Raw genomic sequence first — 13,240 nt, 5'->3', positions numbered from 1 at the left:
AATGAAGGAAAGCTTGGAGATGTCAATGGTTATGCACGGCAAAGGGGGTAGAAATGATGTGTAATTGGGCTAGGTTTTAAGTGCATAAAATGGACCCAAATTGCTCCCCCTTGCATGACAAGGAATGGTGTTTGTGTTAAGCCCACGGCAAGGGCTATGTAATTGGGTTAGGGCCATTGTTTTGTGTCCTCAAGTGCATACAAGGCATCCAACACTTTGGCTCCAAGCATAAGTTATCCATCCTTAGCCCAATAGTGCTCCAAAAGGCCCCTAAATGCACTTCTTCGCTCCTTAAGCCCTTAGAACCTGAAAACACACAAAAGAAGCATAAAGGACTAAAATAACTAAAGAAACATAACGTAAATGCATGAGAACAAGTCATTTAAGTCGCATGAATATGCTCCTATCAGGTGCCTCTGAGTCCATCACCCACCTGGAGTATACTCCCTCAAACTTCAAAAACTATGGGACATCCTTCGCGGGCTTCATTCCCTTCGCAAAGAAAACATTCAGCCTGCCCTTCTCTACTACAGACAGAGACTAGGAGCACATGTATTTCCTCTTGTACTGGCTCAACAAGCACGTGTTTCCCAACAATTCCAAATGAGTGAAATTGGAGTGGATCCCCTTGGTAGATGCCCTCTATTCCTTCGATGATGTGGCCATGGGATATTTCCTTATTGCACATCTCTACCACCTTCTGTTAAGGTTCTAAAAGACGATGGCCGCTAGTCGGGCAGCGAGCTGGGGCCTAGCGCCTAGGCGGTTAAGCGGGGCCTAGGCGGGGGACCTAAGCGGACTAGGTAGATATAAGTAAATCTATTATATTTCGTGTAAATAAATGTCTGTTTATAATTAAAATATGTATAATTTCATTATAAACTACAAAATAGAATCACATATGTATTAGGAAGTATTAGAACATAATGAAAATGTGGGGAACATGCACATAATGTGTATCCCTTACAATTTATTGAAAAATAAATAAAATGCAAAATGAAAGTTATCTATTTTTTGTCTAAACGAGTCGCAACCTAGGCAGTCTAGGTGAAGGCCTTAGTAAGTCTAGGTGCCCTTTCTTAATTTTCAAACGCGTAAGCATTAATTGAGGCAGTAGCCAACCGCTTAACGCCTACGCGGGGATTTTTAGAACAGTGCATTCTGTATGGAATGACTAAAGGCGAACCTTTTAAGACCAATCTCAAGGGCCAACCTAGATGTTCCAATTGTGGCTTCAGTGGTGCTTCCCAGAGTTCTGGGCACCCAACATGGAGTTCCTCGAATGAGTGACTCCAGCTCACATGTTGGCCGAGGCGTCCCTTACCAACCACTCCACTCTCACTTACTTGTATTTCTTCAGAGTTTGCCGAACTCGGGTTGACTCGGAGTGGGCTGCCTCCGTGCTGCGAAGATATCTATGGTTTTTGGACCAGATCTTCCAAGATACCTTCGGGGAAGATGCCAACAACTTCTGCAATGAGAAGTTCATAAGCTGTATCCAACAATGGGACCTTGCTTGGGGAGTGCAAAGCGACCACACAGGCTATGAACGCGGGCTAGAAGTTTACCACCCAAACTTCTACGGTAGGCAGCTAGGCTTCAGGCAGGCGATTCTTTGATTCCATGCACTGTAGAACTTCCTACCTGATTCGTTCCCCTTCGGAGGTGGCGTTTCAGGTGGCTTGGCATAGTTTGGAGATGATAAGCAAAATCACCCCTAAGCCCGTAGCGTGGTGGAAGGCCAAGTGGTTGAAGAAATATGAATAGGACATCAAAGAGGCCCATGATCGCCTTTTTGGGCAGCTTTTCTTCAATTCCTGCCTGAAGAATGAAGAGCTTGAAAACTAGAAGGAGGCGATCTATCAGAAGAACCAGCTTCTTCTAATAGGTATATCTCATTGACTTCTTCTTCTTTTTTACTCTCTTTATGATGTTTTTGTAATTAATAACTAATCATCTTTCATTTTTATCTTTGCAGCCTAAGGCAACACTAAAGAAGTGGATGTCAGGCTAGATGAAGAAGTTGTTGACGCACTTGTCCTCCAAGAGGTTACGGCTGATGCAGCGAGGCAAGAGGTTGGGTGCAGCCACGATGCCGGAGACATTAGAGACATCTCCAAGCTATTTGGGGTTTCCGAAGACGAGGTTGAGCCTGAAGTGTAGACTCTGGCACATTGGCGTGGTGGAGTCCTCCGAGTCCGAGTCCAAAGAGCGGCCTCAGCCCCACCTCGCTCTACCTGGCCTGAGGGCAACTCTCACAAGAGGACCAGAGCTCAGACCTCTAAGGCTTCCAAATCCTCCCCTGCTCCTCAAGTTGAAACGGGCAGGAAGAAAGAAAAAACCTCCAGTAAGTGATCTCAGCTTTAATCTTCTTTTCTTAGCTGCAATTTCAATTTATCTTGAGGCACGAACTAACACCTCATTCTTTATTATAACTAGGGCCTCCAGCAACCAAGAGGCATGCCCCTACTCCAAAAGAGCTGCAATAGGGCGCTGAAGCCCGGCCAGAGGATAAGGCAGTCCTTGATACCATTCTCGATGAGTTAAAGGTATAATTCTATTCTTTAAGCCATTAACATTCTTGAAATTTGCTTTCTCAATACTTGCACTGACTCTTTACTTGTTTTCTTGAAATATGACACTAAAGGCGAAGGGACCACCTAGCCCGAGACTTCTTCTCTTCCACCCCGAGCAGCGTAACTCTCTCTTTCTCAGGCCAAGCCCTCCAAGGTATAATTTTATTTTACTTTTGGTCACATTTGTGATCTTCCACATTTGAAGCTAATAACCAACTTCGTTCTTTTCTGGGCAAAGGTTGGGGCCTCTGCACCTGCAATCGGGCAAAGCTTAACCCCTACTCTTTCAACTCTTTCTCCAGTAGTGGTGGTGACTCCCACCTCCCAATTTAATCCAAAGACTAGAGAGATGCTGCACTACATCGACGACGATAACAACTCAGTAGGTACCATTTCCTTAAGCTTTTTTGAATTATAAGTCATCTCTTAAATTGCACTTATAATTTGTTTTTCCTTTTCAGTCTTCTCAATGCACGAGGAAATCAAACAGTCGTCTACAACCTTTGGGGAGCCAATAGTCCCTAAGATCCCCGTGGTCTCAGAAATGACTAGTCCAAGGGCTTCTAAGGCTAATTCTCGGGCCAGCCGGCCCGCTTCTCCTAGGGCAAACGTGGTGACAAAAGTGCCTTCTCCACCAGTCCAAGCTTCATCGTAAGTATATAAGTATTCTTACTTTTGTTCTCATTTTATCTTAATCATGACTTAAATCCTTAACTCAATTCCTCCTTAGTTTGCAACAGGCTTCTGGCGATGGCTCAGGCCAATCTCATTAGCCCGTGGCTCACAAAGCAACTCTTCCTCAGCCTCTCAAGGCTTCTGAGGTCACCGAGATTCCCATCCCTCGACCGAAGAAAACAATGCTGCTGGTGCCTCCTTCACTTCTAGGCATTCTCCTTACATCTTTAGTGAAGCTGCCTCTGGGGGTGCTGAAGTGATGCCCTTACTCATTGCCCAAACTTATCATAAATTTTAGGCAAATCAAGAGTAAGCTGAGGTTCCCAAAGCACCCATCTGAGCCTCAAAATCTCCAAGATCAACGCTGGATCTTCAGTGCGCGGGTGCAATGGGATTTTAATGCCTCCTGCAGCCTCAAATGACTTTAAGATGCTAAGAAGACCTTGATTGAGCTGTACAAGGATCAACGAGTGTCAAAGGTTCAGTTTGAGTCATTCCTCAACTTCTTTGAGAATTTGAGGGCTCAGAGGGATCAACACCAACGGGCAGAGTGAGCATCTAACAGAGTCAAGTGTTACAAAGAGAAGCATTCCAGAACTTTAGCCTATCTGTAGCAGCTGGTGGAAGAGGGCTTGGCCATGGAAGACCGTGTCATGGTGGCCGAGCAGATGACCCTTTCAAGCCAACTTTACAAGAAAATTGAAGAACTTAAGAAGGTGAACCAAGAAGTAGAATACTCTAAAGCCCAACTAGCCAACAATAACATGTAATTAGAAGAACCTGGCAGGATTTTTACAATTATGCAAACATATCATTCTAGAATAGCTACATTGGCAAAATATGTAAAGCTGTTAGGCTAGGGTTCTTGTAACTTCCTCTCTTGATGAAATGAACTAACTTCCTTCTTTACTTCAACTTGCTTTATTTTACTTTGAAACTTAACTGTGGCAAATGCATAAACTAACTACAATCCTTCTCAAAATGTTTGGACTTCTTCGATATAACAATCTCTAACATTCCACAAAGTTGGTTGATACTTCTTAAAAAACTTAGCATTAACTAGATACCTTTGCAAGTTTCCTTTTAAATTTGCTAAGTAGTAGCCTTCTTAGTTTAACACCTGTTGATGGTGAAAGTTCATTCCCAAGTGTGACTCGACTTCCCAAAGCCTCTAACTTGAGCTCCCAAGTGTAGAATTGCCTTCCACACTAACCTTCCTTCCTTTAAGGTTTTCAGCTTCACTTTATTGCTATAGGCTTAGGCAACAGCTTTCTTCCCTTCTTGGATTTTGTTCAAGGCTTCAATTCGGGCTACATCCAAATCTTCAACTCCTTGACATATAGCTTGAATGTATTCTTCATTGTATAAACCAAACTGGTTTTGAAGTCTGACAAAACTTACATTGATTTCCATAGGGAGCACATCATCTTGCCCGAAGGTTAAGGCATAAAGAGTAGTTCCAATTCCTGCTTTCTTTGAGGTTCTATAAACCCATAAAGTGTCTCTCAACTTCTCATGCGACCTCTCTAGACTATCTGCCACCATTCTCTTAATGATATTTACCAAGATCTTATTGATAGCTTCTGCTTGGCAATTTGATTGAGGATAGTAGGGACTAGACTGGATCATCTTTAAGTTGAACTTGTTTGCTAATTCCTCTACTTCTTTTGAGATAAAAGATGGCCATCTGTCTGTGACAATTGTCTCGGGCACCCTATATCTATGTAAAATCTTGGTTTTAATGAATTTCTTCACAGCAGCTGAAGTGATAGTCCTCATAGCTGAAGCTTCCACCAACTTGGTGAAGTTCCACAATTATGAAGGTGTGCCCCTTGTTGGAAGCTGGATGAATTTTCCCGATGAAGTCCATTGCCCATCATTTAAAAGGCTAAGGCTTCATTATTGGATTCAAAGGTATTGAGGGTACATGTTGAAGTGGTCCATGTCTTTGGCAGTCTTCATAACCGCTGGCATAGGCTTTACAATCCTTCTCTATATCGGGCCAAAATTAGCCATACCTTCTTAGCAACCATCTCATCTTAGTTCCAGCTTGATATGTTCTGCAAATTCCCTCGTGTACCTCAACCATTACCCTCATTGACTCTTCTGAGCCCAAGCACTTTAACAGAAGTCCATCTGGAGTCTTTCTTAGCAAAGTTCTGTCCCATATGACAAACTTAGTTGTTTGCTGCCCGATCCTTTTACTTGTGGGAGAAAAAAAATCTTTCAAGTAGTCGATGACAGCCTTTTTCGTCATTACATCTAAACTGAATCCTTTTTCAAAGATAGAAAGGAGATTTCTTCTTGTACTTCCACCTCCACCTTAAACCTTCTTTCTTGGATCTGTGCTCCAGAAGCCAAATGTGCCATTTTATTAGCAATTAAATTTGACTCTCTAGAGATATGATTGATTGAAATCTCAGTACCCCAATACTCCAATAATTGAGTAGCTTGCCAAATAATAACCGGTCATAATGATATGTATACACTTGTAGTCTCCATTTAACTGATTAATCACCAACATTAAATCACCAAATACCTCAACTTCAGTTACCTCCAGCTCTATCAAGATTTCCAAGCCAATTATCAGTGCTTCATATTCTACTCGATTGTTGGTGGTATTTTGATAATCTAGAAGGAACGAATAACAATGGTGAACTCCCTTGGGATAAAAAATGACAATCCCAGCTCTAGTAGCATGTTGGGTGCAAGATCCATTAAAATATAACCTCCAATGAGTGATCCATAGGCCGGTTATTCTTCTTATCTTTTTCTAGATCCATCTTTCCTTACCCAAGTTATCTTTACTTGGTGAGATCCGAAGACTGGCCACCTCCAAAGTTCTTGGGATATTAACAAGTTCATCTTGTAATTCTTGATGCTCGGCTAAGAAGTCTGCAATTGCCTGCCCCTTTATTGCTATTTGAGGCGCATATTGAAGACTAAACTCTGAAAGTGCTAGAATCCACTTTCCAATTCTCCAAGTTAGCATTGGTTTTGACAACATATACTTGATCAGTTTTGTCAATGATATGGATGTGGCAAGGCAACATGTAATGTTTTAACTTGTAGGCAGTAAAGTATAGAGCCAAACATAGCTTCTTATCTGGGGTGTATCTTATTTCTACCTCAGTAAGGATCCTTCTGAGGTAATATATTGCTTGCTCATTTCCTCCTTCATTGTTTTGAGCTAGCAAGCTTTCTATTAACTTCTCAGATGCGTAAATATAGAACTTTAAAGGTTTCCCTTTATAAGAGAGCATGAGCATTGGTAGAGAGGGTAGGTAGGCCTTCACTCTGTCAAAAGCCTCTTGGTGTTGTGGGCCCTACTCAAACTCTTCTTGATTCTTCAGTCTTAGTAAAGGAGTCAACGGTTGAATCTTGCCCACCAAGTTAGCAATAAATCTCCTGAAGAAGTTGATATTCCCTAATAGCCTTTGTAATTGTAATTTTTTGGTGGGATAAAGTGTTGACCCTAAAAACTACCAAGCCTACGTGGTGCACAAGCCAAGTAATTAATAAGCTAACTACATCATTCAGTTGCGTGCGGGGCGTGCCAACTTGTAGGCCGAGCTTGGCTAAGGAGTAAAATGTGTTGATGTTGCGTTGAGCATGCGACTGACTTCTTGATCTTGTGATTGCGGTCGAGAAAGGAACACATCTCGGCCTTTGAGTTCTAGAGCCTGAAGACAAGGCTGCTAGTCTTACGAAGTTCGCAGATCGTCAGCATCAGGTTCCGTCATGGTGATTATACTCGTAAGAGTTTAAGCACGTTGAATTGGCACTAAACTATATGGACACAAGTACTCAAAAGAGATGTATGTCTTGATGGTGAATGTCGTTCAGCCATCAGAATGTCGAACTTTAAAACTTACTTGTGAATATCCAATCATAAATAACTTGGCATTCAATGTACTGAGCCCAATAACTTGTAACACCTCACTTCGCCGAGAAGGCTAATGAGATGACCTTTACCAATAAAGACTCAAAAATCCTTGTTGACCGAGACTTGGATAGGTAATCAGTTGGCCTTGACATAGTGCTGTTTATCCAAACTAAAAGTGCTCTGTGGTCAGCTGATTCTATGGCAATAATGCTATTTATCTAAACTGAAGATGTTCGTCGGTTGCCTTCACAGTGTTGTTTATCCAAACTGAAGATGTGTTGGCGAAAAAAAAAAAAAAAAAAAAAAAATCTCAAGGTTGTTGAGAGGTTTCACGTAGAGCGAAAGTTTGCGCAGGGCAGTTTGTGTGTTGAATTGGAGAAGGCTTCGAATGATGCACTCCCCTCTATATATAGCAGCGAACCTACTTCTGGCCAAACCAGAGATGTATCCGAACTAAACCTCCCAAATCTAATATGATTAGGATTTGGCCAATCCTAGTTTCAATAGATCTCTGAACCAAGCTCTATAATGAATCAGATTCATTCTCGAATTCGCAACACTTTTAGCTTTGAGACTTCTTATTATGCGAAGACTCGACTACTTCACTTTTATCCGAAATAATCCTCCTTGTAGTAAGATTTGGCCAACCTCGACAGGGCCGGCCCATAACAAGATTCTAAATAAGCATTATCGAGCCAAGAATATTTCTGACCTCGGCCCAAAATAACATTTTGGGTCCAAACATTGCCCCCTCACTTCTGAGATCTTCGACCTAAAACTCCGACTGAGCATTGACCTTGAAGAAGTGAACAAATCTTTCAGCATATCCCTAAAACACCTTGAAAATCCCAACCACTTAGACACATTGATGAGGCATGACTGCATAATCTCAAACTCATCAAACTTCCTACCATGCAGCATCTCCTTGGCATGTTTATCTTCAATGATGACATTTGATACTAAAACGCCCCCTCATAACTAGACTTTCTTCCATACGTCATCATTGCAACCTTGATCCACCAGTTTTTTAGCCTTTTTGAGACCTATAGACACTAAGGCGTCTTTTCACCATTAAATTCGTTGTCACACGCCATCGTGTCGTCTCGATCTGTGAATTTTCCGGTCCTTTCATCTGGATTCTTTGAATATCCATCATGATTTCCAAATCCTCTGGTTGATTTCATCCCCAATTAAAATAAAATTGTTGATCTTCCTCCAAAAATGGCTATAAATACCCCACTCTCCTTCATTCAAACTTTACGCTTTCAAAATTTTGAATCCTTCTTGCCACTTGCTCTCACAACCCAGAAGATTTCAAAACCCAGAAAATTTCCACAGTCCTAGAAAATTCCTCAAATCTTCAACAATGGCCTCCAACACCTTTATTACCAAGCTTTCTGAGAAGTGCGCCAAATGTAATGACTTCATCGATCGAAATGCCATCCAAACCCTACGGTTTGAAGGCGACTCAGATGACACCCATCAAATCTTGGGATCGCTTTTCAAAGACGTTGTCCCAAAAATCATTACCGAAATGCTCAAGACCCACTTCTTAAAACCTTTACTCCAAGGGTATGATTGGTCGAAGTGGGATTCAGCCAGGCCTCAAGGAGCCTTGCCTTCGACCACTATAGCCTGGGCAGCTTGGGTCGAACGAATGGAATAGTTTTTTAGCATGGAGTGGAAAACTCTCAGCATTTATAATGCCATTAAGCTCTCGATTGTTGAAATTGTCATGGATCGAGAGCTTCTCACGGTAGCCCTAAGTTTTTGGTGCTCGGCCACCAACACAATGGCACTCCCTCTCTGCCCCATTGGCCCGACCATGCTCGATATATCGGCCATCCTTGGCTTTTTTCCATCTGGTCTTCCAGTTGATGTCGTTCTTCCTGGGTATCAATTTGACTTGGACCTTAAATCATTATTCAACGAATGTACCATCGAGGCATTAAAGAAAAACGACCAAGAAGTCCCAAAAGAAGAAGTTCAGAAGCTTCACAAGAACTTCTTCAACTATAACACTCTCATCCAACACTTTGCTAGCCGAGGGAAAGAAGACTTATGAAAGGGGGAACATGAAGCCTTCCTATTTTATTAGTACAACAAATTTATTATTTATACCAAGTTAAATAAGTGTTTGATTGAAAACATGCCAGTGGTCGAAGCCCTAGCCAATGGTCATACCCTAGCTCTTAGCTCGGCCATCCTCACCAACCTCATGCACTGCCTAGCCTAAGCGACCATTTCCAAAATCGAACCGCACCAGAATGACCCGCTCTGGGTTTTCCAGCTCTGGTTGCAAGTCTATTTTGCCACCTTGAGGCCAGAAATCCCCAATTTTAAATCCTCCGAAGCACTAGGCCTCTAATTAGTCTGTAGACCAATTCCTCCTCACTCGGCTACCTTCAAGGCTGCTATGTGCCTCTACTCACTTTTCAATCTCTTCTAAGTCGAGAACGTCTCTATGGTTCATCAGAAGAGAGTGTAAAGAGGCGGAGCGAGAATTTCAAAAAAGGTGCACAAAATTCGCATACATCCAAGAGTTTGTTGGCATACTGGTTGAGGATGTTGTCAAAAAGGTCTTTGGCGACCATCCAAAGAAAGCTCCCGCCCCAAAATCCAAGAAGTAGCCCAAGGTATACGTCCTTTATTTATTTTTATCTCTTGCTAAAAAACTTTCAACCTAACTTAAGTTTATTTTCAGTGAGTTGTCCAACAAAGCGAGCCAACATGGTCGCGGCGGTTACAACAAAAAAGAAGCCTGCTCTTCCAAAGAAGGCTGCAACTATTCGAGCTCTCGCGGCCTCTCCTACTTTAATGGCCACCAATATTGTACTAGTCACACCGAGTAAACGGCCTCGCCCAGAGATAAGAGTGGCTGGTAACGTTGCCTCACCGCAAAAACGTATAAAAAAAAAGGCAAAAAAGGGGGAAGCGAGATATTCTTATGATCTCAAGTCAAACAACAGGAGCAACTGCTCCTAGCATATCTCTCCCTTCTCATGTTGTCGAGGTCTTGGCAAGAGGACTGCAAAATCCTCCGATGGCTCAGACAACTGAAGTTCCCCACACTGTTCCAGCCATGATCTATCTAGTCGTCATTCCATTGGTCGAGGGTCCTATAATTCCAAGGCTAGTTGTTACTCCTGTGTTCGACCCAGTAGCTACTGTTGTGGGGAAAGTGGCTACTCTAGCCGAGAAGAACCCATCCCCAAATCCAAAAGAGAAACCAATAATCGTCGTTGAAGAAGAGGTACAACCATTTTTGCTAGTAATTTTCTATTTAATTGGACCTCTGAACTAATGAACAACCTTTTTCAGTCTAGGAAGATGAGAGCGAAGAAACTTTGTTAGTGAAGTACCCTCAACCGGCCAAGCTGCCACTCATCATTCCTCAACTAGTGATCGAAACGACTGGCCAAGTTAACTTTCCTGCTGTCGAAGCAAACGAGGGGCATGAAGCAGTACTTACTATCGAGACGGAAACGACGGTAGAGACGCCGATTCATCCCCAAGATCAGAATCTCGGTATTCCTCCATATGAGGGTACTTCGGCCTTCGTAAGAACCTCCATTATCCCTTTATTAACTTCCTGCTTTTGAATTCTAAACCAAAAAATATTAAATGTCAGGTGCCCAATTACTCGTTTCATCGAAAATTCTATGCGCCAAAGGGTGTTATCTATATTTCCTGGCCAACTCAGTGGCCGTCGAACGTAGATAACCTTCATCGGCCGCTTGAATTGAGAAGCAGTCTTAAACACTGGGCTTGGCCATTAAGCTCTTTAGGTTCGAGCAATGAACCAAAGGACATGGCCGAAGTCTCCTTTCAGCAAGTATAAAACAAATTCTCTTTCCTATCTTCTTTATGATTTTCCTTTTTGTTCTAAATTTTTTTCATGTGCAGCCTTCATGGGAAGTCGAGCTCGACGCTCTCCTCTCGAGTACTTCTGGAGTAGCTGGGCCATCTTCTGCGTCGGCCGAGCCTTCCATGACCACGGTCGAATCCAATGCCTTCGCCAAGTTGCAAGAACTCATATCCCTTTCGGCCTCACAAATCCTTCAAAGTAAAGGCTTCGACTCTGTAAAAGAGTTCCTAAATGATCTTGCAACCGATGGCTTGCTGAGCACCGAAAGGGTCGTCCATTTATCCAATATCCTGGAACAGACCTGGCAGTACATTACTACCTTTGAAAAATCTCTCTGGGCTGACAATGACCTAAAGGCTACAAAGATCCCTCATGAAGCCAGTCAACTGGAAGTTGAGGCCATAAAAGTAAAGAAAACGCAACTAGCCAGCCTTGATCATCAAATTGCCGAACTTCAACGTCAAACTGCCGAGCTTCAACGGCAAAGGTCAGTTGTCACTTCAGAACTCGAAAAGGATTTTGAAGCGAATAGGGTTCGACTAACAGACTTCGCGGCTGGTGCAAAGTAGAAACAGCAACTTCAGCTTGATAAAAGAACAAGGCAAGGCGAAGTCATAATGGGCAAAGTAAGATGGTTGGAACTGAAGGTCGCTCTTGAAGCCTTCCTTCCTTCGACCCCTTAGGATTTTGGCTTTAGGAATCCTTTGTAACTTCACTTGTATGTCCTTTTGCAAAATTAATGAAATGAACTTTTTATTCTTGCATCTCCCAAGTGACTGGATAGTATTTCTTTAAAAATTTCCCTTTGATTGGTAGTTTATGAATTAGACCGGTTCGGTCTTTAAGTTGGTATGCCCCATTACCAAGAACTTTGTGGACGATGAACAGTCATTCCCAATTCAATGACCATTTTCCGAATCTAGGATCTTTGATTCCGACGGGCAACACGGTTTGCCAAACTAACTCTCATTCGCCAAACATTTTTTGTCTGACTCGTTGATTATAGGCTCGTTCGGCGATTTTTTTTTGTGCTACTAATCAATTGTAAGCATCAAGCCGAGCTTCCTCTAAATCCTCTAACTTTTGCCTCATGGCCTGATTATATTCAGCACTGAATAAAATACTTTGCTCAATTACTCGCAACAAGTTTATACTCAGCTTGACTGGTAACATCGTGTCGTGCCCATTTGTCAACGCATATGGGGTTGTCCTAGTTACTTATCAGAGTGAGGTCCGATATGCCCATAAAGCCTCGTTTAACGTCAAATGCCACATACTAGGTTTTTCTTTTATCATTTTTTCAAGAATATCGATCAGAACTTTATTACTTGCTTCGGCTTGTCCATTTGCTTGTGGGTAATACGGCGTGGATTGTTCGAGTTGGATTTTCAAGTTTGTCGTATATTCTTTGAACCTTTCAGCTATGAAGATCGTGTCGTTGTCAGTTATGATCATTTCTGGTACACCGAATCTGGTCACTATGTTTTTTTCTACAAAATTGCAAACTTCCTTGGATGTCAATTCGGCGTATGATTTTGCTTCGACCCACTTAGTGAAGTAATTTGTTGCCACAAGTATCCATGAATGTTTTCCTACTCCAAAAGATAGTGTAATTTTACCGATTACATCCATCGCCCATCCTCTGAACGGCCACAGTTTAGGGATCGAGTGGAGTAATTCGGTTAGGACTCTCTGTATAGGCCTATGAATTTGACATTGTACAGATCCCCTTGCAGACTTGATACAATCCTTCAATATACTCGGCCATAAATAGTTGTGTCCGCGAAGCAGCCAATGCATCTTACGTCCAGATTGATGAGCCCCGTAAATTCCTTCGTGCACTTGTGTAATTGCTTGGGTAGCCTCCTACGGGCCGAGGCATAGTAACAATAAACCATCCTTACCTTTTCGATACAACTCATTATGGTATGACATGTAGTTTATGGCATGAACCTATATCGCATAATCAACCTTCTTCAATCGTCTAGTAATGTCTCGATAGTTCGAACATCTACAAAAACCTCTTATTCCAACAACGAAGGTAGGGGCCTGACTCGTGTACGGATCACATGGTTGTGTTGGAGAACTTGTTGATTAACCAAGGCTAGGTGTGATCGTCGTACTACAGGTACCGCCCAGCCTAGCTCGCCCCCCAAGAGTTGTGCTCGGGAGGCTATTTGAGCCAGTTTATTTGCGTGGATGTTTTGAACGCAGGAGATATGCTTGAACGTGATA

At 42.5% G+C, this 13,240-nt stretch overlaps 1 protein-coding gene across 1 annotated transcript; it reads right to left on the bottom strand.

Moving 5' to 3' along the window:
* Positions 1-4,508: 4,508 nt before the first annotated feature.
* LOC137734358 (uncharacterized) lies at positions 4,509-5,030 on the bottom strand. Its single transcript, XM_068473635.1, has one exon. The coding sequence runs from the start codon at positions 5,028-5,030 to the stop codon at positions 4,509-4,511; it is 522 nt and encodes a 173-aa protein (XP_068329736.1).
* Between the last annotated feature and the right edge of the window lie 8,210 nt (positions 5,031-13,240).

The sequence above is a fragment of the Pyrus communis genome, chromosome 5 (genome assembly GCF_963583255.1).
Source record: "Pyrus communis chromosome 5, drPyrComm1.1, whole genome shotgun sequence".
Classification (NCBI taxonomy): Eukaryota; Viridiplantae; Streptophyta; class Magnoliopsida; order Rosales; family Rosaceae; genus Pyrus; species Pyrus communis.
Note: the sequence above shows the minus strand (reverse complement) of the source record. Positions and strands in the feature narration are given on the sequence as shown.